The sequence below is a fragment of the Dermacentor variabilis genome, unplaced genomic scaffold (genome assembly GCF_050947875.1).
Source record: "Dermacentor variabilis isolate Ectoservices unplaced genomic scaffold, ASM5094787v1 scaffold_12, whole genome shotgun sequence".
NCBI classification, from domain to species: Eukaryota; Metazoa; Arthropoda; class Arachnida; order Ixodida; family Ixodidae; genus Dermacentor; species Dermacentor variabilis.
This window is the reverse complement of record NW_027460280.1, coordinates 52,417,469-52,445,369: the sequence shown is the minus strand read 5'-3', so window position 1 is coordinate 52,445,369 and position 27,901 is coordinate 52,417,469. Positions and strand designations below refer to the sequence as shown.

The following is a 27,901-nucleotide window of genomic DNA, read 5'->3' as shown; positions in this document are numbered from 1 at the left end:
AGAACGAAAACATACAGGGCTAAATTTGAAGACGTGGACCTTTTGTGCACAGCTTGCGGAGCCGAAATGGAGACCACAGAGCATATAGTGCTGAGATGCACAGACCTTCGCCCGACTCTGGCAGAGGGAACCAGTGGCAGAAATGGAAGGGGCATTAGGTTTTCCCGGGGAACGAGGGCAAATAGACGAGAAAATAGTGGCAGTAACGAAGGGGAGGCTAGAGGATTGGTGGAGGAAGGCAAGGAAGAGATAATACCATAAATCGGGGATATAATGTTTCCTATGATTTTTTAGATAGTTATGTTGGGGGGAGGAGGGGAGTGAAAACTAGTGTAAGGAAAAGAGGATATAAAGAAAGTGTAAAAAAAATAATAGGAGGGGAAGCAAAAGGCTAGGTGGCGCCAGCCGCCGCCCGTTACAAAGGGTGTAGCCGCCATCCATCCATCCATTCATCCAGTTTAGCGTGAGCTCTAGCCAACATATTGGCATATGATATTGGCGTGAATGATAACTTTTAAAAGCTGTTTTTGTTTTTTGATGCGCTAGCTGGACTTCACAGTTATCGTCCAAGTAATTATGTTCAAAATTACGGGACTTTTCCCCCCTACGATGAACCGTTTTTGACAGCGTCGCCGCAAGCGGCCGATTAGTGGCATGGGACGAAAAGGGCGTCTGCTTCTTTTCTCGGCGTACTCGTTTTCATCGCACAGTACATGAGGCAAGCTTCACCAATGGATGTATTCGTCCGATTAACCCGTTACTTTCGTCGAGTATCTGAGCGCTTCAGGGCAAGAGTTCGTCATCGGATGCACTACTCAAGATTAGTTTTCAACTCTCTTGTCTACAATGAGTTTGCCGACATCTATTATGCGGGCGACACATGTATGGAGCCGCTCTTCTGGATCGTCGATCACTTCACAAAAGCCATGGGGCCGGTACGAAAGAATGTTTTTCGCTGCAGTATGATTCGTTTAACGCCTTTCTGCGTTTCTGTTTATGTCCCGTGCAGATATTTGTCACCACGGTTACCATTGTAGCTTGCACTGTTATCGTGATCGCATACATGATCGGCATTCCCTACTGGTGGGAGAACAACAAGTGCGTCCTTCTCGTCGCCCTAGTCATTGGACATTGGCTCCTCATCAACATCGTCTTTCATTATTGGATGGCTCTCACGACTAATCCTGGCACACCTCCAGAGGTATGTTACTGCTGCATGCAATCGGCTCTCAGGTGCCACAGGAGTTTAAACGTCTGTCATATTCTTTCAACCCAGACTTGATCACTACCGTTCTGAGATTCAGCAATAATTTTTTTAAAGAAGTTTATGGGTTTTGCTTCAAAACAACTGGTCTCTATAGGCCTTTACAAGTTCCACTTGTTTTGAACTGCAGCATAAACGAGTTCAGTATGTGTAGTTTTCTGTAATGCCAAACTTTCATACATATTATGTGAATATTGAAAGCTTTCAGCATTATCTGTTACAGCTGAGTGGAGTTTAGTATTACTTATGCATGGGTGGTACATGCTGAAATTTAAAAAAAGAAGGAGCTCCACATAAGCAACGCTTGATTTCTTCCATGTGCTCTTATAAATGCTTTAGATGCTGCAGTTACGTGCATAGAACTGACCTCGCACATACTACAATTCAATGCAATTTACACTCTTTCATGTTCCTGTGTAAAGCTGCCTTGATTAAGCAACTACCATGATTTATGTTTCTATATGAATGGTCGTTACATGTTGTGCACGTTGAGCTACCTATGAGGAGTCTTTACATTTTATTATGCTCTCCGGCATATCATTATTGCCCAATTGCATGTGTGTCAATTCATATACCCGCGTTTTTAAACGGTTTGCTGATCATCGTGCTTTTGCATAACTTTCTTCCATGAAAGGCATCCCTGGTACCAGAGGTGGTCTCAATATGCAAGAAGTGCATAGCACCCAAGCCGCCCCGCACTCACCATTGCAGTGTGTGCAATCGCTGTATTCTGAAAATGGATCATCACTGCCGTATCCTTTTCTTTCCACTTCCAAGTTTTGGTGGGTGATGAAATTTCTGACTGGCACTTCAGCAAGCATTATGCACTTCATTTGTGCAAGTATCAGGGAATCTATTGCCCATTTAAGTACACTGAAGTGTTATGTGTACAATTGCTTTATTACAACTCGGCAAGTCTACAATGTATTGTGCCATTGGTTGTCTATTCCGCCACAAAGATGTTCCAAATACGTTTTTTTATCATTAACAGAATTTTCAGAAACCACCCTTGATATGTAGCACAATTCTGCTTCTATGACAAGTTTGACTGCACTTACCTCGACTGGTACTAGTTTCAAAATTCGTTCCAAGTGGATGTGCCTTGTGAAATAACTGGTTTCGTGTATTGCAATATGTGCACTAAAGTAATAGTTAAAAGGTTAATTAGTTAAATGTTTTTAATTAGCCAATTATAATTATCGATTTCTTTTCTTTAGTGTTCTAGCTCAATAAGTAGGTTTGTGCTAATTGCCACAGGCAGTTTTTAAAAATTCTGTTAACATTATAATAAGATCCCTGATATAATATTAATGCACAAAACACATTTTCCTCAATCATCATTGCAGCTTGGTTGAACAACTGCATTGGCCACTTCACGCATCGCTATTTCTTTATGTTTTGCTCATATGTTCTCATTGGCATCATATACCTTATGATCTTTGGCTACAGAATCGCTTATGAAGAGTACTTTTGCACCTTGCCAATGCCAGCTGTTGGTCTTGCCAGCTCCAAGATTCAACTTGGCAACCTGGGCATGTCTATCAATGTGACACTACAGGATACACCTGGGGTATAGTAGCATTGCTTCGTATTCTTTCTGAAGCAATATCTGGCACCTTTTTGCATGTATAATGGTCAGCATTTTTGATACTGTAAATATAACCCACTTATAGGTTCTTGTTTCAGAAAACAATTATTCACCTTTCCAAGCAGTTTCATTCAAAAATATATGGAGCCACTTAGCTCTCGATATGTTACGGTATATCTCCGGCATCCTTTAGGACTCACTGCAGTGGCTAGGCAACCACGGTGTTCTGCTGCTGAGCACAGGGTTTCTTTCTCGCAGCCACATTCCGATAGGGGCACCATGCAAACACGCTCACATAACTATGCTTTGGGTGGACATTAAAGAAACCCGAGGTTGTCAAAATCGAGAGCCATCCACTACGATGTCCCTCGTAATCCACCATGCAGTTTTGGGACATTAAACCCCACAACTTAGTCTTTTTAGCTTCTTTTAGCAATATGCAATTACTGTAGTTATGCAGAAGTTGATTAAGCAACAAAATTTTTATTAGTAATGCAGGCAATAACTAGCATACTTTGCAATAAGCACGACTCTTTTTTAATCTATCACATTTTTTTTTAGGTGAATGAAGATAACTTTACAGACAATATTTATTTATTAATTTCTTTTTTTTTTTTGCTATACCAAAATCAAAAACATCGAATTTGATATACCCTTCTCTTCTTGATCTAGAGGTCGCTAAATAATGCTTGCCACTCATTTAGGAGCGACCATCTAAAGCTTTTGATAATTTTTCTGAAATTGCAAACCCATTAAAAGCTGTGTGGGCAGTGTAATATTCTGGCAACATCCGAGAGGTCATTCAAGAACACCTTGTTTCAGTTAGCCAGCATCTTTCAAGCGTAAGCAACATTGCAATCCCCAACATTTTCATACACAACTGTCAGAAAAAAAAATTTTTTTGAACATTATGCATTTTAGTTGTAGCCTCCGCTTGCACACCCATGGGTGTGTAAGCTGGATACAAATTTTTTAACATTTAATTCCATTTTCCATTCTTTTATTATATTTATTTGTTTTTATAGCAGTAGCCTGGCACTTCCCAAGCCAATGACAAAGAAAAAAAATTGCTTCAAAAATACAGCACCTAATCTATATTTGTGTTTATGTTCACTCCGTTTCCTTAGTGTTACTTTTGCTGCAAAGCTACAAACACCTTTATGACATTGCAGAATGCTACTCACCCCAACACAGCAAAGCAGGACTTCATGAGGAAATACTACATCACATTCACGGTCTTCATCTGCATAGGAATATTTTTCGCCCTGGGAGCTCTTACCATGTGGCACGCCCGGCTCATCACGCATGGTGAAACTAGCATTGAGGCCCACATCAATAAGACGGAACGGATACGCCTTGGAAAGGAGGGTGTTGTAAGCTTGCTACGGTTTCTTTTGATTTTTTCTTTCATATCTAGTTGATTCCTTTTTGGACAACACAGAGTGAAATATTATAGGAACTGATCAGGATTAAGTGCATCAAGGCTGTTTGGTGCTTCCAGTTCAAGCTATGTACGAGCAGAAAACTAATACAATGTCTTGCCCCCCACAATGACAGTGGGCATGGCATTCAGCAACTGAGAATGAGGTCACGGGTTTGAATCCCTTGCTACAGCTGCTGCTCCATTCCAACCAACTGAGGCAGAATGCAAGAACGCTTGTGATTCAAGCTATAAGCGCACGTTAGAGTACCCCAGGTGGCAAAAATGTGGAGCCCTCCGTAGCAGCTGTCTCTCTCATAGCACCCAGTGTAGCAATGGAATGTCAAACCCCATAACTCAATTCTAATGCACTTGCTTCCTATAAGCAATGGAAATTTGCATGTAGTGTACCTGTAGCTGTCATGCGGGTAACAATATTCAAAGCACTTAGCAGACGAAAACGCCTACTTTTCTAGTTTTTGCAACACTTCATTCAGATCCAGAGTTCCTACTTCATCACAGCCAGAGGACATTGTTTAATAGCAATAAACATTTCCTTTTTATTGTCATGGCAAAGCACATTTATCCTTCAAGACAAGAAAACTTACCACAACTTACGAGTTATTTCAGCAATGATGCTTACCAATAAACTATGGGATTCAAGACAAAATTGATAATAGTGCTAGACGTACAACATTGAATGATAATTGAATTTGTTAAAGCGACAGACAACCGCTTGGAACATGAATCAAGATATCCCAGCTGATGGAAAGATTGCCTATCGCAGAGGCTAAAACGAGCCATGTTGTTCTCATTAATAAGGTTTATATATTTAATTCTTCTCTAAAAGTTGTGAAAGATGACCTTTGGTGCCCCACGCAGCAATAACATGAAGATGTATAAGAGGCCTATCACGTGACCTATTATTGCACGCGGTTCCTGGTCTTTTTATTAGTGAAATTGCAGTACACTTTTTTATAAGTTTTTTCCATTTACAATGTGCAGATAGGCCTTCATTTGTAGCGAGTAGAAAAGTGGCAGTGCCTTTGCGTTCGTTTTCGATGGGTTGGCTTGGCTTGTCTGTTGATAGAACGACGATGTCCAGCCAGCCATGACGTATGCATGTACTTGGGGGAAAACACGGTACAAATATAAGAAAGGCCTGCGCAAAAACTGAAACTTATTGCACCAGCTTTTCATTTTCAAAAGTGGTTGAAGAGGTCTAAATTAGGCAGTTAACCTCATGTACACTCCCTCCTGTGAAAGGAGAACGCTGGGTAGCTTTCACAATTTACAAGGTGGGCTATCAACATCACTGTCACTTCTCAACATTGCTTGAGGAGGGACTCTTACTTTTTTAAAGGCTGCTCAGATGGAAAAATTATGCTTACAAAACATCCACGCGCTTTTGGAAGTAACTGCTGCAGGTGTAAACAATACCGGGGGTGAGCTTTACGTTGTGCCATAAAAAACTAAGTCCTTAAAAATGGGTTGTCAGTCCCTTTAACTAAAATTCTAATCCATAACATCTGGAAAGAAAAGCTGTTTAAATTTTTATAATGCTAAATAAATGTAGCAATGTGAATTTGCAGGTTCTACTTATTTAAGGGGGTCATCTGTTGGTACTACACTCATTCCAAGATTTAAAGTACATTGTCTTCTCTAACACATTTTGTTCAACGCAAACAGGTCACCAAATTTTTTATAAAGCTCTTTTTTTCTCGAGTATGAAACTTTTCACCATGCAGCTCAGTTTTCACATCTTGTAGGCAGGCTCATTGTTGTACCAGCAGAGAGCAGCTGAAGAAAACAAATGCTTACAGTCCAAGAGGTCAGATGTGACCAGAGAATGAGAAAATGCTAGGTGCAGGGCGAGAAACATGGGCACACCTATGACGTATGCTACTCACTGCACTGCAAAAATGCATAAGGTGTTTTCTTTAGTTGTGCACCAAATATGCTTTCAAGCCACACTGCTTTGTCATTCTAGGTCTGCCAGAAGCAACATCTACACAAGGTCACTTTTCTTGTTTTAGAAATCACTAAACAAACCTTTTAACATGCAACAAATTTATCTCTTGCTTATTGAAAACCAATTGTATTGACAGTTCTTACCTGTAGCACCTGGCGTAATGTGTTTGATGAACTGAATTCTTGCAATAAAAGTGAATTCAGATAAAAAATTATTAATAACTGTGGTGTAGGGTATTCGTTATGCAGTGTTCTGATTTAACAAAAATTCTCAGCATGATCAATGATGGTGTACTGTTATATTTCACATGAGCCATGTGTTTGCTGCAGATCTACAGAAATCCATACGACTTTGGACCTCGAAAGAACTGGAGAATTTTTCTGGGACTTACCAATGGCCGGTAAATGCTTTGCCATTTCACTCATCTGTTTGTGCTTGAGCAGTAGGCTATACATGGTGCACCTTAATTATGACTAAAGTCAATGGAATGGTGAAATGCACCTGTATCAGTGACAGTGCTCTATGTAGCTTTGAAGGACTTCAAATTAAATTTAAAGCCGTTCATGGCTGTGCCGTTCTGCAGCTGAGCACAAGGCCTCAGTGGCCGAATTTCAATATGGTGGAGCCCAAACACACTTCGCATGCCCAGGGTTCAGTGCATGTTAAACGAAAAACATCTGGTCAGAATTGAACTGCTGTGTCCTTCAGTTATTTTCAAAGAAATTTCACATGGTAATGTAGTTCGCTTTATACTTTACTCTTCGTATTCTCTTGCAATGTGTATCTTATAACTGAAGTAAACAGGTCCACTGTTGTGAGTTTACACTGGTCATATTGTGTCAGTGTTCTATCACATGGCTGCTGTAGTTGCTTGCAATGTCCACGTGTATTAAATGAGACAAGTCTTCAGCGTAGAATACAGTTGTGGCTAAAAAAAAAAAAAATTGGTTACACTACTGAAGATATAGGAAGCAACAGACGTTCAATGTAAATGCACTTCAAAAAAATATTTCGGTGTAACACTTGTACATAATCAGTAAGTAGACCATGCTTCTTGTGATCAGTTTATTAAATTTTGTGCAATTTATGCGAAAGGCACTTCCAGCATAACTTTGCAACGCTGAACTAAATGAGTTATGTAGTGCAGATTTACAGTGGTGTTGAAGGTTTTTTTTGCGCAAGGGTTTGTATGTGTTCGAGTGTGAAGAGAAAAATAAGGTATGTTTTGGTGGCTGCATAAATGATGAGGCTGCCATAGATATTTTGAGCAGTAGTGTTTACTTTCAACACAAGCAGCAACAAGTGACCACAGCAAAAGTAAGGTGCAATGCTTTTTTTTTTCTTTTTTCTGTCTCTTATTCCTCCACCTTATGTGCAGAGACGAGAGCCGTAGCAATTTATGGCTGCACTGGTGTCTATCATATATTGCTACTGTTGTGTCTGCTCTTTCCAGTGAATAACTGGCTCTTTCCAGAGCCAGTTATACAAAACACTTCGTTTTCATGCCTAACATTTTTTGCATTGAGGTCAGTTTGGAAGAGTGGCCAGCTCCAGTTCAAAAAAATCTGTGTTCTTAGAAATGGTAGCACAGTCTGCAGAAAAGTAAACAACTTGGGTCACATGGTACTATCTTCAGCTAATCATCATATGCATGTGTCAAATGATAATCAAGGACAAGAATTACATGGAACAAAACATTTTAGCTAGACATGTGTCTATCATATATGAATCATCGCAGGAGGCCTCTCTCAAGTATACCACAAAGTTTAGCAATTCGGGCGTGTGGTACGATTTTACAAAGGTTTTCTCAAGATTTACAATGAATAATTTCTGTGTGCGAAAAAACTTTGCTCATCAGTTTCCAATTACACCCTTGGAATTCTTCAGATTATGAAAGGATACTAGAGGGGTGCCTGCTTGGAGCAAGTTTGCTCAGACAAGTTCCTGAAGCAGGTGAAATTGGCAACAGCAAAGTTGCTGAAAAAGTCACTATTAATAAACAAGCATGTTGCTTGTCACATTTTTATGCTGTTCCAAGCTTGCCACATCTAAAGGTAAATCATCAAATAAAGTGTATGTATCCCACAAGAAGTGTGCGCTCAGGGCAAACTTTAAAAACTCCACAAGGTTGGCAGGTATGCATGGGAGAAAAGCAAGCCCTTGGGAAGCTAAATTTTGAGGCCGGAACACAAATCTAAGCTCGACGCCATACACAGCCATCTTGCCTATTGAGCTTTGACAGGTGCTTTCAACCTGTAAATAATCAGAGGCACTTGTGACCTCACCATAAGTGCTGCCACAGTGGCTGTGGTACACAAGAGCAACACAAATGTCAACTATCAAATGAAAGGCCGCACAGAGGCAGAAAAGAAGGAAGACGAAAACTACCCGAGCATGTTGTGGTGTACCGCTTCGCAGCACAAGAACAATTCCTGGCCAGTGTCTGCATTCTGAGGGTGGTGGAATGCAACAATGCTTGTGTATTGTGCTTCAGGTGCGTGTTAAAGAACCCCAGCTGGTCAAAATGCTTCCAGAGACCTCCACCCCTCTCCCGCATAGCCTGTGGGTCATTTTGTTTGAGACATTAAACCATGGGTGTGTGGTAGCCAGTATAGTGGAGTCCAAAGGCACCCTTGAGTTGAGTAGTCATATGGCGCGTGCTTGAACCAGCAAGCAGAATTTCAATACTAATTTAGAATACTGAGCACTTTTAGGGTATACAGGTAGCACTTTATTACATTAATGTAACAAAAATATAAACAAGGAGTACACATTTTTTGATGCAACAGGCTCTTTGAGATGAAAACAAGATAAATAAAACTAGATGTAAATAGCCTGTCGTGAAAATGTAAAATTGCCATGATAACCTCACCAATTTCATACAACACTGTTATAATCATTTTTTTCTTAATACAGTAAAACCTCGTTGATACATTCCTGTTTGTTACATTTTCTTGACTTTTATGCTCTAAAATGTCGGTCTTATTTGTGTATCTGCCCTGCAAAACTGTCATCGGATGTTAAGTTTTCCCGGATCATGCATTTTTCCCGTGGTCCCCTAAGAAATATAACAACGGGGTTGTACTGTTTAACTTCAACTAACCACAACAGACAGATAGCATTTATTTCACTGTACCCTCAACACAGATTATAACACTTAGTGAGATCTAGGCACACAATCACTAAACACTCTGCTACCCTGCCAAGTTTCTCCAAACTCTAGTCTTAGTCCTAGAATGGTACCACCAGTACCAGCACAATACAAAATAATTTCCATGAAAAGAAAATACATATTTATGCCACCTAAACATGGTTTTAAAAGCTTCACATTTCATGCTCATTGAATTTATTATTAACAGCTATGACTGATTACAATCCATATAAAAACAACTTTGGTCAATATAGTAAAAACAGCAATACCGTATTATAGAAATTTGTCGCAGCTGGGACCCTTAATCACTTATGGCAGTTGTACTGAGAAAGAAATGGACAGTACAGAACAGTGGACGGAATGAATGCCTCTGTGGGCTGTCAGGTATGGACACACAAAGGAAACAATCACAAGGCTCTACTACTTGAGAGTCAACTAAACCTGAAGTTTCATGCAATAAAATAACTTTCCTAGGCAACATTATCTTGCAATGTTTGTGATTTTGAGTGGGCAAGGGACTGCCACAGCACCAGATTCATTCATCGCTAATTGACGTCCAGTTACACTGGTTCAATGGTCCAGTGGCAATGTTTTCAGCTGAATTTTCAATGCATCCAAGTATATCCAGCATGAGCTCAATGTACTAGCATGAGCTACACACAGCTCCTGCTCACACAAAATACTAAGGCATCACTCTATTCCATAAACTCTATGCCATTCAACAAAGGACAATAATGGCACATATCAGGTGCAACAAACCCAACTGTGGTACAGGACTTCCAAACAAACAAAGGGCAACAAATCAGCAAATGGTTCGCTCCATACACCAAAGTTCTGGTGCATTCCAAGCAGCAGGGGTTCCCAAACACTGCATACCCCCTCCCCCCATGCTGTTTCTTGTCCACCAAAGCATTACTAATTATTCCACATTCACTGCATCTTTGACAGAGTGAAGTATCTGTTTTGTACGGGTGCTTATTTGGGGCTGTTCATACCTGTGGTGATGGGGTGGGGTTCAATGGTTCCTTGGTAACATCTGAAAGCCAACAGGTTTCCTGCAATACTCAAAAGTTTGAGAACCCCTGCACAACAAAACTTAGTCGAGTCTTTGTAGCCTAGCCACATGGTTCACACAACTCGAGTTTGATGCTCGCAAAAAAAAGTGTAAATGACTTGGTCACTGCAGGTACGACACCAACTAGTGTCATTAAAGCAAGCACGGGGGCAAAGCCACTTGACACACCTACTCTCTTGTGTTCACTGGGCCAGGCTCTCCATCCCAGACACTTTTCTTCCACACTGCAGGACGTGGAGACACCTTCTGCTACCATCAGCACACTTGCCAGAGGGCAATGGCCTCACTTGGACAACCATTTATAGCGAGAGGTGGTGACCCATACACAGCCTCTGACTTTCCTATCTGAAGCAGGCCAGGATGTGCAAGAACTAGCTTGCAGTGCTGCACTGTGCTTCTTGGGGCTTGCAAGCCAGTGAGCAAGGCTGACAAATCATGATACGTCTCCATTCCATACATCAGTTCGCTGCTTGGCAGCAGTCTTCTTCTTGCCTGCACGAGGTACAATCCAAAGGGTCAGAAAGTAATGAAAAAAGCAGCGACTTCTGTGCCAACACCTATGCCACTAGCTGTCAAAACGCACTGCGTATAAAGTGAAAGAGATGCAAATATCAAATGCAAATCAAGGTGTGCCTTCTTCCATACGTGCAGTAACTTGTCAATTTTCATTTTCTTATCTGTTTGTGGAAAGCAATACTGTGAAACCACTGAAGCCAACAAAGAAACACTAGTACTACCTTCCTATATATATTTATGCTAACATACATGTAAAAAGTAGCATTTCTAAGTTGTCACGCCAACTGTGACCGAGGCTGAAAGTTCCTCTGTTTTTATAATGAGTGCCATAGTTTTTCAGTACGTGAACTCAAGGTGATTCATGACACTGCTAATACAATGACTGAAAAGCATGAAAATAAAGTAGTGCTGCTAGTCGCTTTTGCAGCACTAAAATTCTTGCTGATGATTATTGTGTTTTCCTTTTCATGGCTTGTGAAATACAATGACGAAAGGTAAAAACTGGTAAGCAAGTATTTAATAATTTCACCAAGTGAATGAGCACACATACATCATGCAGGGGACTTAATAGGAAGCTTTAGCTCAGGCCCAACTCCGACACAACCTATTTAAATACATGTAAAACGGTTTTCTGTGATAACCCCTGGACCGATTTTAATACAATTTGTTGCATATAACAGAGAAAGTTAAATTCTAGTGACTGTTGGAGGCGGAATTTCAAATTAGGGCCTGAATTTTGTGAAAAGAATCTTTAAAGATTCAAAAGTTTGAAAAAGACACACGAAGTTTATAAACTAATAGCTCTGCATCAAGAAAACATATCGCGGTGCTGTAAACGGCATCCATTAGATCATTCAAAGTGAACAAATTCTATATGTCAATTTATATCTTACCTGAATTTGCTACGTTGCTTACAAGGGTTCCGCAAAAGCTGTATTTCCATATTACTAAATTTTTTTAGATTCATGTGTAACCTATCAATTTTGTCTGCTTTAGATGTACTATCAGATGCAATTCACAATTCTGATGTCATGTTTCTTGCCGGGTTAAAAAGTTGTAAACTTGATATTTTTGTTTTGTGGAAATTTTCAATTTTTGCCAATATTGACCTAAATAAAAAATTTGAAACCAACAGACACTCGATTTTAAGTTTTTCATTTAAATGCAACAAACCTCCTCAAATTTGGCGCAGTGGTCGCCAAGAAAAACGAATTCTCCTTTTACATATATTTAGATAGGAGAACCCAAGCTAAAGCTTCCTCTTAACCAGTGGAGGCATTATCATGACATTTACAACAAACCCCGCCCACCCCTACCACTAAGCAGCAAGGTCGCACACCACTACTAGGTAGGTGCATGACTGAAGGCTCCACAGTTACCAGCACCTACCCAGTCACAGAGATATTTTCTGGCTCTCAACAAAGTCTCCATCCTCCAGTGGGATTTACATATGGCCAAACTGCCCAAAGGAGGAACCCTTTGCAGCGTGGCGGTGGATTTATGCCTAATGTGCATACTCTCATTTGTTAATTATCTTGTACAGTAAAAAAGAATTTCAGCAGATATTTCACCCACAAATGCACAACTAAAGTGCTTGGACTGCCATTTTTATATTTATGAGTTATGATTATTATGACTGCAAGCAGTCAACCTATACTCTGTTTTGAAAAATGTAGCACTGGAATGGATGGAGGCTATGGTCAGCACAGCCAACTAGTATATCAGACAACAACTTTATGTGGCGGCACAACGAAAGCTATGCACACGCACTCACACGTGTGGAGCTTATGCTCTTGTGTTGCTGCGACAAGCAGTGCTGACGTTTTGCTGGCAGTATAGACGACCACTAAAACCAGACATGGACACCAGAAAACCAAAACTAGGAACGGCAAGTAATGGAAATCCTTGTCCTAAGCAAGCTCTTTATTTGTTATAAAGTAAATCCTGAAGAAAAAAATTTAAATACTAAGTGGTAGGATTTGTTTTCGCTATGCAGCTTTCAGTTGCTTTGCATTCATAACCAAGTCATGGATTACCAACTAGCCCATCAGTATACCTGTTAAGCAAATTCCCTTCACTGTGTATCCCTGTGTACAGTGTCTGCTCCAGTGCAAGCATGCCTAGTAGCTTGCACTCCACTGTCCTCGTCTTTTGCACTGTGCAGACATGTCGATACTGCATCACCAACTCGCCCAAGCTTCCACTTTATCGAGTATACTGAAGCAATACCAAAGTGCCACTACAGAGAAAGTCTGTGGCCTTAGAGCTACTTCTGGATGATGAAGGTGATCCTCTCATTGCTTCCTCAGCCATGAAAACTTAAGCAAACAAAGCTACATTGTACTGATGCTGTCAGCTCAGTTCTGCAAATACATATGTTGCTGAGCAAGCCTGTGAGTTTTTTCCTCTATTAGAAGTTGGTCACATTCCACAAATATCAAACTTGTCAACCCCCTGTATTCAGTGAATAGCACTGAGCAAGAAGAGCCCCACTTCTCCCATTTCATTAATAAAGCAACCTCACTGCTACACCACTGGAACAGGCCTATCTGGGATGTTCCATAATTTGTTACAGCATTTTCTGAATGAATCGCTGGTCATACGTTCTCTTAATTCTGTAGCAGCAGTATCACATGCCATGAAGTATACCATGTGAAGTATAACAACAAGTTCACTTCTGTTTTTTAATAAAACAATGACACTGGTGAACCTATGTTACCACAGATCACACTAACTTGCCTTTCAGCTATGTCAGGAAGCCTGCAAAGCCTGCATGTACATACCTTTGGCCTCTTTCAACATCTGCAGTTCTTTCCTTCGTTGTGCAGCATCCACATTCACCCGCATGCCAAGGGCACCGCTCACCAAACGGCGTGCCACAGAAGCAGAAGTCTGTGGCCGAGGTTTGTAAGGCATCAAGAATTCTGTATTTAGAAAGGCAAGTATAATGCGTCATTTAGTGATAGGAAATTGCATGTGTGAAGTTCACTTGATAACTCTGCTTCCACAAGGCGTACATGAGACTTGCTAAAGAGCGTTTCACCTCAACAACTCGCTTCACTAAATAAACAAAGTAGCAAGCATTCATGAGACAGCTCTATGGTTGACAAACAAAATTTCAGTACATTACCAGCAGTAATTCCCTTAAGGTACAAAATATATTAATGGATAAAGTCACAAGCAAAAGCCATACATCTTTTCCTTAACATCTTTAGTACAGGAGTCACAGCAGTGATGACAGCAGTGCCCGACAGCCCAGATTTTGTGGTCACATTACAAATTTGGGCCCTTCTTCAAGAACTGCCAAGTTATTAGTTTGTAGCATACTACTACGTGCCACAATAGTCGGGTCACAAAAGACGACGACACGACCAGCATGTGGACGGTGCACGAGTAGTGGAATCAGCGGAATCAGGCTTCCACCCGATTAAGCGGGCTCATCTATAAATGCAATCTGTGGACACTAGGCACTGGCAGCTGTCTGGTTTTTCTTCACCCACAAGTTCATTTGTCAATAATTAGTTTCAGCTTGCCATTGACACAAGCGACAACACAGAAAATGGGAAGGTGGCATCAGTACTAGTATTTTAATTTTATGCAATTTCCTGGCATGCCAAAAGCTTGCCTCTTTATAAAGGTTACACATAATATGCTGTTTAGGCAGTGTGCCTACTGGAGGTAAATGAATACCAATTTTTTCGAATACGAATCGAATAGTAACGAACAGCCAAACATGGACGCATATACGTATTTACAGCAGGAATATTTATTTCGGTATAATTAGGTGCCACACCTGTAGTGACTAATGCAAAACAGAAAGCTATCAGGGGAAGGGGATCAATTTTAAACACAAGATAACTGACTGGCATTGAAAAAGCTGCACAAACAGCTGCACAACTTTAAAGCCTAGTTGCTAAGAAGCTTTCCAAGAATGAACGGCTGCTGTAGTATGAATAGCTTTGCAAATACGGTAAATAAAATGTTGGAAAAAAAAGTATTTTGAAAGAAGCTCTTGAAGGACTTGTGCGAAGCAGCTACATGTAGAAGGACCCGTTGCAAAGATGCAAAGACCCATAGCGTAGCATAAACAATGAAACTGCAATGTGACTGGACTGCCAAAACCGCAAAATCAGGAAATACAAGAAAAATTGTAGGTTGCAGTGTAACGGCTTCCACCACGAAACTAAAAACAAAGCTTGAATTGCCCATTTTCTTTCGGCATGCTTGTAAAACTTTTGTCATCTCTTCCGATAATTTACGATACTATGTTTAGCAGATGGAGAACAGTAACCAGACCTTATCATTCAGTTGCTGCAATATACTTGGTCAAATTTGAATATTAGAAAATACCAAACACTGTCTTTCCCCATACAAATAGTTAGCGTGCAGTACTTCTTAATTTGCATTCGATACTTGGAATATTCGCTCAACGCTAATGCCTACTTGTCTTGCTTGAGATAATAGTGTTGCACTTCATGTCTCCTTAGCGAGCTTAAAAAAACCACACAAAGCTTCTGCTGCTTCAGGTGGCCTTGTGCTTTAAAAAGGAAATCCCTCCAAACATTCCTCACTATTTGTAAGAGGGAACATTGTCTCATACAGGGCCAGTGACATCAACATTAAGCAGCTGTCATAAGCTGAAAACAACAGGAGCACCTGCAGGCAAGCTGGGGTTAGCAAAGCAGGCTCTATGACATATACTACAATGCACCATCCCACTAATAATCCCCACAATAGAAGTGTATAATGGATAAAGGCACATTAACTTATGCACATGGCATAGCTGAACTCCAAAGAAACAGCAATGAAGGCCACTATTAGATATTGACATGTGTTAGAATAGCAATGCTGTTGAGCTTCTCTTTGATGAGATGTTTACAAAACCCAAAGCACACCTTAGAGTGCAGGAGTCCTCTCCCTCCCAATTGGATAGAACAGTTTCAGATTCCACACCAGTCAGTGCAATCAAAGTGCACATGATTGGCAAGTTACTGTCAGGCAAATTGAGAGACAAAAAAAAAAAAGGTCTGGGCAAAGAGAGAGGCACCTGCTTAGTAGGAGTGAAACTCACCACTACAATGTTTAATCTTCAGCTTGGACTGCTTGGAGGCTTCAGAGACATGCCTCATCTTCATAAGTGGATTCTGTAGGCCAAGAGCTTCTGTGGCTGAGAGAGAAAGACAACTATAAGAAGCCATTCATATTCCATGAAGTGCCTTTTAGTGTGTACCGTTGCAAAAAGGATAGGCAATAATGGGATAAAGCCAGTTATTAAAATTCCAGTTTTTGGTAGCAAAGTTACTAGTAGAAATGCAGTGAAGGAAAAAGCACAGACAAATCTTTGAAGTGAGATAAATGTAGCGTACTTATATTTGTACTTATATTCGTTTTCGCGGATTTCCATTTGTACTCCTGTAGATCACGAGCATGCATTTGCAACGGGGAAAGGTCGTCGGTACGCCTGTATGGTTTGCCTAGCTGAGTTCACAGGCGCCTCCACACGTGACATTCCGGAACTACAAAGCCAGAACCATGTAGAAATCGTTCTATATTGAGTTACTCATCGCGATCAGGAAAACACCATCTATCACGGATAAATCAAAGAAGTTTTTATGCACATAGGGCCCTCTGGGCTGTACTTGTCGGCAATAAGGTAGTCTCGCCGCCTACGGGATTATCTGACTGAGCTATGTCAAATGCTCGGTTGCCACAGTCGAAAGTTTGAATCCTTCTATAAGGGTCTCTCTCTCTCTCTCTCTCTCTCTCTCTCTCTCTCTCTCTCTCTCTCTCTCTTTTGATGGTGAGCTTGAAATTCACCTCCTTCAGTGCACAACGTCTGCAGGCTTGGAGTGACACATGACACCGGCAAAAGATGCCGAGAGTGAATGGGGATATGCTAATCCAGGTACAACCAAATTAAGAAGGCCCATTAAGCTTCAACAGACACTCCCTCACCAGAACAGGAATTGGCCTCCCCTGGTGCAGTATTCGGCCACTACCTCCCGAATGATTCCTACAATTAACCCATGGCCCTCAGTCCCCAGCAGCTGCGGAGCAACTGAGCAAGGCGGCAGTCAGACCTGTAACGCAGCATGGGGTGCTAAGAATCTCTGGATCCGAACAGGCTGCCAATGGAAACTCACCCTGTCAGCCTTTAATTGCTGAACTCTGCTGAGTGAGGCTAGCTTAACAGGACTCTTTAAAGGGGTGGAGACATCAAAATTTTCGTTCATGCGTTTGTTGATTCAAACGTTGCGTCATGCTTCAGGGAGCACGATACACACAGCGGGATTCATATATATCCGATAAATAATTTAATAATAGCATTATTATACCGAGCGATTTCGGTTTCGGTTTCTGGGCTCCGGGGGATGCTATGACGTCACAGAGGAGGAAACGCAACATGGCTTGGTCACGTGGCCCACGAAAAATAGTGACGTAAAACTATGCTGCGTCGTCTGCTCGCGCATACGCGTGCTCTGCCAGCAGAGGTCAACCAGTGGCGATTCGAAGTGCATGTCGCGATTATTATAATCATTGCGAAGAGCGACAACAACGGTAAGAAAATATTGCGGCTTGTGAGAGTCGGTGATTCATTCCGAAGCGCCGTAAGCTTTAGCTTTGAAGTGAACCGGAAAAGGCCTAGCGACGATATCGGCGGCGCCGAACGATCAGAGGCGGTGAAGCTGCCGTCGATGCCAGAGCGACCACTCCTCGGTCGCTGATTGGCCGCTTCGCCGTACGGCTGCCGCACAAATGGGTCCCGGGCCCGTCCTCTCTACGGCAAGGAAATCTCGCTGTTCGCGAGCAAAACCGCCGTCACACGGGAGCCCGCGAATTGCAAACGGCGTGCGGCGAGTTTCCGTGCCGGTAACGTGGACGGGCCGGTAACGTGGAAAGGCCAAGCGAAGGAGAGTCCGCTCCGAGCTGCCGAACTACGCGACTCTGCGAGGAGAGAAGCAGACAACACGAACGCCGCATATCCTGGTCCCTTTCGGAGTCGGCCGGCTAGTGTTACACTCAAACGTGTAAAGGCCCGTCCGCAGGGCAACTCGCCGCACGCAGTTTGCCGTTCGCGGGCCGGCGTGCGGCGTTCGTGTTGTCCACTTCTCTCCTCTTGTGTCCGTGTCTGCACGCCTTACCCCTTCTTTGCATTAAGAAAGGATTTCTATATGCCTGTAGCTTGGTCGTAGTGGAGGCTATGCTCGGTTGCTCGGCTCAGCAGGCTCCGTAATCGGCATTGCATCGCTACTTATCATACGTCACGTTTTTGTGCTGGTGTGCTATGACGTCAATATTTTCGTTCCTCCTCTGTGACGTAGTAACTGCCGCGCTAGCGATGGGTCTCGACTACGAGAAGGAGTTTTTAATGACTCTTTGGAGCTCAATTAAAATTATTTTGAAATGTTTGCAGCGTCCAATACCTCGTTCTGGGTGTCCTTGCATACGGAAGTAGCCTACAACATGCTTTTTATAGCCTCAAAATTTGGTGTCTCAACCCCTTTAAGAAACTATCAGACATTGTTTGGGATATCATCGGCCTTAGTGAGATTAGAACTGGTGAGGCTTATACATAGCTGAATAACGGACATGTCCTCTACTATAGAGGTCTCCCGGATAAGAAGCAATACGAGGTAGGATTTCTAATCCATAAGGACATAGCGGGCAACATTGACGAATTCTACAGCATTAATGAGAGGGTAGCTGTAGTCGTAATCAAACTTAATAAGAGGTATAGATTAAAGGTAGTACAAGCCTACGCTCCAACATGCAGTCACAATGATGATGAAGCAGATCAGCTTTATGAAGATGTTGAATTAACGATGAGAAAAGTGAAAACTCGGTATATTGTAGTAATGGGCAACTTCAATGCAAAAGTGGGGAAAAAGCAGGCTGGTGAACAAGCAATTGGCAACTACGACATTGATTCCAGGAACACTAGAGGAGAAATGCTGCTAGAATACGCAGAAAGGAATAAGCTTCGAATAATGAACACCTTTATCAGGAAGCAACAGAAAGTGGACCTGGAAAGACCTAATGCTGAAACTAGAAATGAAATTGATTTCATACTTTCTGCTGATCCCAGCATAGTGCAGGATGTAGAAGTGATAGGTAGGGTAGAGTGCAGTGATCATAGGTTAGTGAGGGATAGGATTCACCTCAATTTGAAGAGAGAAAGAGTAAAATTGGTCAAGAAGACACAGGTCAACCTAGAGGCAGCAAGGGCAAAAGCAAACAAATTCAGGATGGTACTTGCAAACAAGTATGCAACCTTAGAACAGAGAGATGAAGACGACATAGAGGTAATGAATGAAACCGTAACTAGGCTGGCTTCAGAGGCAGCAATTGAAGTGGGAGGCAAGGCACTAAGGCAACCAGTAGGCAAGCTCTCCCAAGTAACTAAGGACCTAATAAAGAAATGACAAAGAATGAAAGTGTCCAACTCAAGAGATAAAATAGAATTCGCGGAACTGTCAAAACTGATCAATAAGTCAAAAATAAGTGATATTCGAAACTATAACGTGAGAAAGACTGAAGAAGCCATAAAAAAATGGACGCAGCCTGAAATCAGTGAGAAGGAAACTTGGCATAGGACAAACCAAGATGTATATAAGCAGGGTAATATCATCAGCAATCTTGAAGATATAGTAAAAGCTGCGGAAGAATTCTATACTGACCGGTACAATAACCAGAGGAGTCAGGATACCTCCATTAGAAACAATAATGAACAGGATACAGAAAAACTCCTTCTATAACTAGCGATGAGGTCAGAAGGGCCTTGCAAGACATGAAATGGGAAAAAGCGGCAGGAGAAGATGGAATAACAGTCAATTTAATCAAAGATGGAGGCGACATAATGCTTGGAAAACAGGTGGCTCTTTATACGAAGTGTCTATTGACTGCAAGAGTCCCAGAAAACTGGAAGAATGCAAACATTATGCTAACCCACAAAAAGGGAAACATTAAAGAAGTGAAAAATTATAGGCCCACTAGCTTACTCCCAGTATTATATAAAATATTTACCAAAATAATCTCCAATAGAATAAGGGCAACATTGGACTTTAGCCAACCAAGGGAACAGGCTAGCTTCAGGAAGGGATACTCTACAATGGATCACATCGGTGTCATTAATCAGGTAATCGAGGAATTCGCAGAGTGCAATAAGCCTCTCTATATGGCTTTCATAGATTACGAAAATGCATTTGATTCAGTAGAGATACCAACAGTCATGGCAACATTACGTAATCACGGAGTACAGAACGCTTACGTAAATACCTTGGAAAATATCTACAGAGGTTCTACAGCTACCTTAATTCTACACAAGAAAAGCAGGAAGATACCTATAAAGAAAGGGGTCAGACAGGGAAACACAATCTCTCCAATGCTATTCACTGCGTGCTTGAAAGAAGTATTCAAGCTATTAAACTGGCTTAGGAGTAAGGATCAACGGCTAATATCTCAGCAACCTTCGGTTTGCCAATGACATTGTTCTATTTAGCTACAATACAGGCAAATTACAACAAATGATTGAGGACCTTAACAGAGAGTGTGAGAGTGGGCTTGATTAATACGCAGAAGACAAAGATAATGATTATAAATAGCTGGGCAAGGGAACAAGAGTTCGAGATCGCCAGTCAGCCTCTAGAGTCTGTGACGGAGTACATTTGCCTAGGTCAATGAATCGCAGGGAACCCTGATCATGAGAAGGAAATTCATAGAAGTATAAAAATGGGTTGGATCGCATATGGCAGACATTGTCAGCTCCTGACTGGAAGTTTACCATTATCATTGAAAAGGAAGGTGTACAATCAGTGCATTTTACCAGTGGGGCAGAGACTTGGAGACTGACAAAGAAGCTTGAGAACAAGTTAAGGACTGCGCCAAGAGCGATGGAACAAAGATTGCTAAGCATAATGTTAAGAGACAAAAATGAGCGGTTTGGATCAGAGAGCAAGCGGGTATAGCCAATATTCTAATTGACATTAAGAGAAAAAAATGGAGCTGGGAAGGTCATGTAATGCACCGGTTAGATAACCGTTGGACCATTAGGGTTACAGAATAGGTATCAAGAGAAGGAAAACTCAGTCGAGGACGGCAGAAGACAAGGTGGAGCAATGAAATTAGGAAACTCGAGGGCACTAGTTGGAATCGATTGACGCAGGACAGGGGTAATTGGAGATCGCAGGGAGAGGCCTTCGTCCTGCAGTAGACACAAAACAGGCTGATGGTCATGATGAAATGTAGTGACAATTTTGATGCGCATAACAATTTCACTCCAAAAGAAGCAAAAAGGAATATAGACTCCTCGCAGGTATGTGCAATCGCCATTTCTGATGTTTCTGCAATGTTATGCTTAAGATGTTGCTACTATGATCTGTGTTTTCTTCATGAAAATCTCAACTGCTCATATACACACAAACTGCTATGAAATAAAATTTGAGACAAATATTATTCACCTGTGTGTCCTTTTGCATCCCCATGCCTTATCTAAAGCTACATCATCAATGTCCATCCCCTACCTACTGGATGCAGAATTGAAAGACACCTTCATAAAACTACATCTCATGTCCTAACTTAGCTTGCAAGAGAACTTACCAGCAAATGGTGTCGAAAATATTGCCAATGCATGAGTGTCATCCACCCACTTAATGTTGAATTGATCTCTGGAAGAAGATGGAAGGCAAAATTCAACTGTAAATAAATGTACATTTTAATTTTTTTTAAATGGTGCAACAAAACAATTAGTCCTTTTGTACAGACAAGCAACCCTAACCTTAGAATTAACAAATTCTGCTTTCTTCAAGCCCTACAGTGAGCAATGTACCCATTTGTCACTACTCAGAAGACATCTACACTCACCTGCAAGATGACAATGCTGTCACAAGGTCTTTTGTTTCAAATTCGGCAGGAAAATCGTACATCTCAAGGACATGGCCATACTCTGCAAATGCCCCACAGAATCATTCATTCATTGGTGTAAAACAGACATACACGAAAGAAAATGAGCACATACCTGCTTCTGAGAGGTCAGGAATACGAGGCTCAAACTTGGTGTAATCAAGTTCAGCTTGATGCACTTTAATGTCACCCAAGGCCTTAGTGATCTGTAAGGATAAACATGGAACTGGTAAAGACAATAGCTGATCGCTGGTGCCGCTCCTAGCTCAACATATTGGTGCAATTTCCAACAAGCAATGAGGACGTTGGATCAGCAATTCAGCCTTCTTACTGCCTCCATATGCAGGAGCAATAAGGCGGGGCTAGTGCGTTGAAATGTACCTAGAACTATTTCCAAAAACAAGAAAAGGAGTTTCTGTTCTTTATGAACATTTCATAGATCGTTTCTTTTTTGAACCAACAGTGTGATTTTTAAAAATGCACTGCTAATTTTGCTGATGCTGCATGTCCGACTGGTTCTTGAGGGGACATGCCATTTACATGACAGAAAGCCATTTATCACTTTAATAAACCTGACATAAAAACGTAAGCCAAAGAGCTTTGTTTGTAATTCTGAAATTATTATTAATTTTTATGCAGCCATCAGTGCTTTTCTTTCATGTGGTTCATTAGTAAAACATTGTATTTTTGTGCACACTTTTTCCAATTAATAACCATTCGCAATAGTTACTCTGAGACAGTCTATCATGCTCCTTATTTATTGCACAGTGCAATTAAATAGACTTTGCCCGAGGCATTCTATTTTCCAGGAAGTGTAAATACTCTGAATGCTTGTATTTCACACTCCATTCATGGGGAATGCTTTCTTCTTTTTCATTTATATTTATCTGACTTACCAAGCACAGATAATGGCACTACATGCACATCAAAGAGTGGGTGGAGGCTTTCAGTGGAATGCAAGCTTGCAAAAGATAACAGACAAAATGCAAAGACAGTCCTATATCACAATATACACACATAGGTTGCTGAGACACCGAAAAATGTCTTAACTCCAGTTTTTCTCCGAATATGACACCCACAAAAATACATCATGTAGGTGTGCATGCATGCACACATACATATGCACACACACAAAAGTGGTTTCCCAAGCCACCATTACCGTCCCTTTTCACTGCCTTCTAGTTCAAACTTTTCCCTTATCCTTCTATGCTTAAAAAGTCTACCTAAACATATCTGCAACTGAAACATCAAAAATGGAATACTCCACAAAATGTGTCGCATTAAACTCACACTTGAAACAATACAGGAAAGTATTTTAACTGGTTTGGTGGGTTATGCTGTTGAGATAGCAAATAGATGAGTTGTGCTGACCAACAGTAGTTAATGAGAAAACAATGCGGAAATGAAACATGGCAATGTCACCTCGAATTTTACTCACCAGCTTGACACAATTACAAATTGTGGCAAATTCTGGACAAAAGCGTCACACTATTTGGGCACAAAATGAAAACAAAAATGCGGCACTCACTTTCTCCACTAATACGTCAGCCTTTCCCACTAAACAAATTAAGATCTTCTTGCCAGTTTCTTCTTTTTTTTAGAGCTTCCCTTTATTGTACTTTTAACCTTCATCATGTACAAAGGCTATCTGGCAATGAGCAGGTGGTTTTGCAAATTCCTGCTTAATGAAACCAGCCACTTAGAAGAGTCCCTAATACTTTTCTAGCAACATTGCAAGACATTTTGGGTATCAAGAGATACCATCTCGCAAATTTCATCGAGCAAGTATTTTTCCATCGACTGTGTTCTGAAACCTCATGGATGTAAACAGCCACTGTGAATAGAGTGGAACAGCATGCAAGAAACTAAAGAATAGGTGTGAAGGCAGAGCTGTGGAGAGAGTGAAGTCTGCAAACTTGGAAAGTTGTGTCTATGACTAGTCAGTTTACGTATGAAAAAGAAGATAAAGCACAACATGACTTCTCACTGGGAAAAACATTACCTGGGCCAGCAAAATCTTTCACCATGTGGAAATTATGGAAGCAAACCAAGCCCCAGCAGTAGCAAAGAGCAACTCTGCCACCACAGGAAACATTTTGCACAGTGACGTACTATAATGGTGCACATTCTTTTCTCTATTTTGCATGCTTGAACAGGCTAAAGTCAGTTTTTGGTGCACAAATGTTACGATAACAGCTTCTTTATCTCTCTGTCCTCCATTTTCTTGCATCCCATGTCATTCAGTGCAGTGTGGACTACTGCCATTTGTGAAACTTCAGGAACACAGCCAAACAGCAGATCCCATTCCACCTTGCAATACCATGCAGTCTACAAAAAGTGCCCAAGTTTATTGCACAGCGAATTCTAGAGTAATGTGATCACAAAGTTCATGCTGTATCATACAGCCCATGTGAGAGGTATATAGCCCACTTGACATGTGACTGAAGCTTACTTGAAATCCTGAGGTGAGGCTCCCAATCTGTACTCGCAGCTCATTACCTAGCAGTTGGTGATACCTCTTGCCCCTCAGATAAAGTGACAAATCGTATCCGTCACCCAAACACTGTTTGATCACACAAGAAAAACTGCAATTATATTAGGCCAAATCACCACCGGACCTGACCTAAATGGTGCCACGCACTTTATGGCAAGTGCTTTCTTTGCTTCAAAAGAGTGGGTTTGGAAACATGACAAAATATACATGCAACGAGATGAGAAAAAACAAATTAAGTTGAAAACAACAATTCTCTTAGGGCAGATCACCAGGGGATGAGACCTGAATGGCGCCATACACTGTCTAGGTGTTTTGGGTATATAAAAATGGATTTGGATGAATTACCAAATTACCAACATAAAACTAAGACATTGTGCAATTACAATGAAAAAAATAAAAAGATTTGCATAGATTAAAGACAGCATGCTAGCAATTTTTGGCACACTGCAATTCTACCAGACTTATAGACGCTACAGAAAAAAAATAACAGATTACAATTACTCCATTCAAACATGTAATTGATTACAGTGATGTCAATATGCTTCCCCATACCAAAGAACTTTGGAGCACCAGTAACTATGAGACCCACTACATAGCTTAGTGTTGACTGCACACTTATGACAGGTATATTTTATTTAGGCTACTTTTGCACTGTAGGCATATTATTAACTGCAAGAAACCAGATCAACACCAAGTTACAAGTCACAGTCATGCTTCAGTGACAATAAATGGCATATAGATGGCTCATAGTGACATCACCACCACTTCCATGCTGACGTGATTGCTGGTACAGCACGTATCTCCAGCAGTACAAGGGAGCTGTGAAGAATATGGTGTCCATGATATGTGCAAGCCATCTATGATGGATATCCCTGGACCAAACTTCAGAAACAATCAATGCACTATGCTAGAAGCAAACTAGTACTGGGTTTATGTATGTTATTTCCTTTAACAAGCTGCAAGCTTGTTATGACCTTTTGAGAAAGACATCCCTTAGCTGGTAACAGAAATGACAGTAGGCAGACAGTGCAAAGAAGTCAAAATGGCTACTTGAGCATGAAAAGCTAGACATGTCAAATCACTCACATTTTTCAAAACTTCTGGAGCAACGCATTCCCCTGTTTCATCAAAAAGAGCATCCCATGAATCCTCAGCATCCTTATGGTTCTCTTCGATGCTTGCTTCCGTGCTATCTCGAGTAGTGTCTACATGTTCACCATATGACTGTGCCACCTCCAAATGACTTGTAAGGGGCAGTTCTTCACGTGCTGCATTTTCAGTCTGTTCACTAGTTCTGACAACACTGTCATCCACTACAATGCCAACCCCACCTTGGAATCCTTGTAGGCTTGTATTTTTTTGCCTACCTGCACAATCTGTCACAACGGACGAAAACTCCTGTAGTGAATTCACTTCTTCAGAACCTTCATCTGCTGTTTCTTTAATGTATTCATTCTCAGTTTCCTGTGAAAGTGATAAACATACTTGGATCACAGCTTCACTGTTCTCAGAATTTCCACTTGTTGAGAGCACATCACAGTTACTGCCTTCCAGGCCAGTACACTCGACATCACCACCCATGCCACACACATTGCTCGAGAGAGCAGAAGCTTCGCTATAGTGTTCTGAACTTGCATCTTCATGGTGAGTTCCAGTGTCCTCTATGCACTGAAGGTTAGCTGCAACTGTTGTTGCTAATGATGCTTGGCTTTCCGGAAAATACTGTGAAGGCACCCATGCTTGTGCACACACATTAGTTGCCTCGATCAAGTGAGCAGAAGCCTTTCTGTTGTGTTCTGAACTTGTGTCTTCATGGTGAGCCCCAGTGTCCTCTCTGCGCAGAGGGTCCGCTGCATCTGTTGTTGCTAATGGTGCTTCACTTTCCGGCAAATGCTGTGAAGGCACCCTTGCTTCTTGTGCAGGGGTATCTCTTGTATCAGTTTTCAAGGCCTCAGCTTTGCGCCCCCGTGGCACATACAGCTGCATATCTGGACGCCTTTGCCGCTGCCTGCATTTGAGGAGTTCAGTAACAAATTAGCATGATCAAATTTTAGGTGCACGTCAGCTTCAAGGCTAATAAGTAAAGTACATTAGCTTTGAAAATCAATGTGTCAGGGTGTGCATCTGCCTTATAACAAATGCCACAAAAAATCACATCACTTGACCAAAATTTTTTTAATATTAGAACACAGAGTTCTCATTGGCATGGTTGCATGTCACCCTTACAGAACATGCATTATGCCTTCACAGCTGAATACCAAGCACTGCATTTATATGCCTTACCTGCAAAGCATCTGTTTACTGTTCCTTTTTTTTTAAAGCATGAATAAAATACATGAAGAGCATGCAAGAAGAACAAATGTAATGTCGCTGGTACATTCTCACCATTACAACCAGCTGTTTGTCATAACATGGCGATTCACTACAATATCTCTTCACACACATGCATAAATTTTCTATTTCCAATGAGCAGCTTGCTCAGTTAGAACTCTCATGCAATGGGAACAAATGGTAGCCCATGAACAATGTGTGCGTTACCTTGCTGGCCTCGGTGCTTGCATCTCTCTGCTTGAAGGTAACGGTCTCCTGATGCTATGTGAAAGGAAATCGACCGGAAGCCCTTTCTCTCTGCAAAGCCTCACAGCTACTTTTCGCACTGCCTCGTCTAAGCAGTAGCCGTTGTCAAACGCGCTGAAAGGAAAATACTTCCGTCAAGTTCACGTGACTATTCCAATATTAGCAAAGCAAGAAAACAAATGGCGTCATTTACAAAATAAGCCGCGACTTCAGGCACACAGCCGTCCTTCGGCAAACACCTTCTCCCAGTGAGAAACTGCACAGGTCCTCAAACTTTTCTTCAACAACCTTGTGAGTCAGGAATCTTTCGCGTTTCGGCAGGACTGGAAAGATCAGCACACTGGAGAGAGAGAGAGAGAGCCAGGAAGACAGAGGACGAAAGCAAAATGGAAACACTAGATGTTTAGAGCAAATTATATCCCCGCATCTTTCCAACAAGGACGACTCATTTCAAGTCATGACACAGTGTCACCCACAGCTCAAATTTCCAGGTGTCAACACTACCTTTAAGGACACATGCTAAGCAGCGACAAAAGTCATTACCGCATGACACAAAGGGCCATTCAAAAGAAATCACGCATCAGTTTAAAAATTGTTACGGATCAAAACAAGCTGAACACAAATGTGACCAAAATAATTTTAGCAGACAACAGACAGGACTACACTTTACCTGTTGTGAACATCACCTTGTACAAAATTCGTTATCTCCTTGCACACAGTTTGCACAAAGACTTCGTCTCTGTCGTCGCCATTCTACGCACAAGGGTACATTGGCGACAAGCATCAGACACCGATGACACTTTGGGTACAGAAACGTCTCCAACATAAGCGCATCGCACTAACCTGATATTGGTCACGCTCCATGTCTAAAAACGTATGGTGTCTAACGGAAGTACTACAGAGGACCGGAAGCTGTCATACTAGAGCAGCTAGAGGTTCCAGACA

General features: G+C 41.5%; 2 protein-coding genes across 2 annotated transcripts; one reads left to right on the top strand and one right to left on the bottom strand.

Moving 5' to 3' along the window:
- The first annotated feature begins 450 nt into the window (after positions 1 to 450).
- LOC142566341 (palmitoyltransferase ZDHHC16) lies at positions 451 to 11,434 on the top strand. Its single transcript, XM_075677263.1, has 7 exons — positions 451 to 935; positions 1,010 to 1,201; positions 1,899 to 2,016; positions 2,611 to 2,834; positions 4,025 to 4,225; positions 6,574 to 6,644; positions 10,701 to 11,434. The coding sequence occupies exons 1-7, from the start codon at positions 714 to 716 to the stop codon at positions 10,786 to 10,788; spliced, it is 1,116 nt and encodes a 371-aa protein (XP_075533378.1). The 5' UTR covers positions 451 to 713; the 3' UTR covers positions 10,789 to 11,434.
- LOC142566339 (uncharacterized) lies at positions 10,825 to 27,899 on the bottom strand. The gene is made up of 11 exons (XM_075677261.1): positions 27,800 to 27,899; positions 27,627 to 27,709; positions 27,150 to 27,296; positions 26,918 to 27,070; positions 25,466 to 26,387; positions 22,001 to 22,091; positions 21,847 to 21,928; positions 21,583 to 21,650; positions 16,058 to 16,153; positions 13,770 to 13,910; positions 10,825 to 10,962 (listed from the first exon to the last, which is right to left on the bottom strand). The coding sequence occupies exons 1-11, from the start codon at positions 27,818 to 27,820 to the stop codon at positions 10,904 to 10,906; spliced, it is 1,863 nt and encodes a 620-aa protein (XP_075533376.1). The 5' UTR covers positions 27,821 to 27,899; the 3' UTR covers positions 10,825 to 10,903.
- Positions 27,900 to 27,901: the final 2 nt, after the last annotated feature.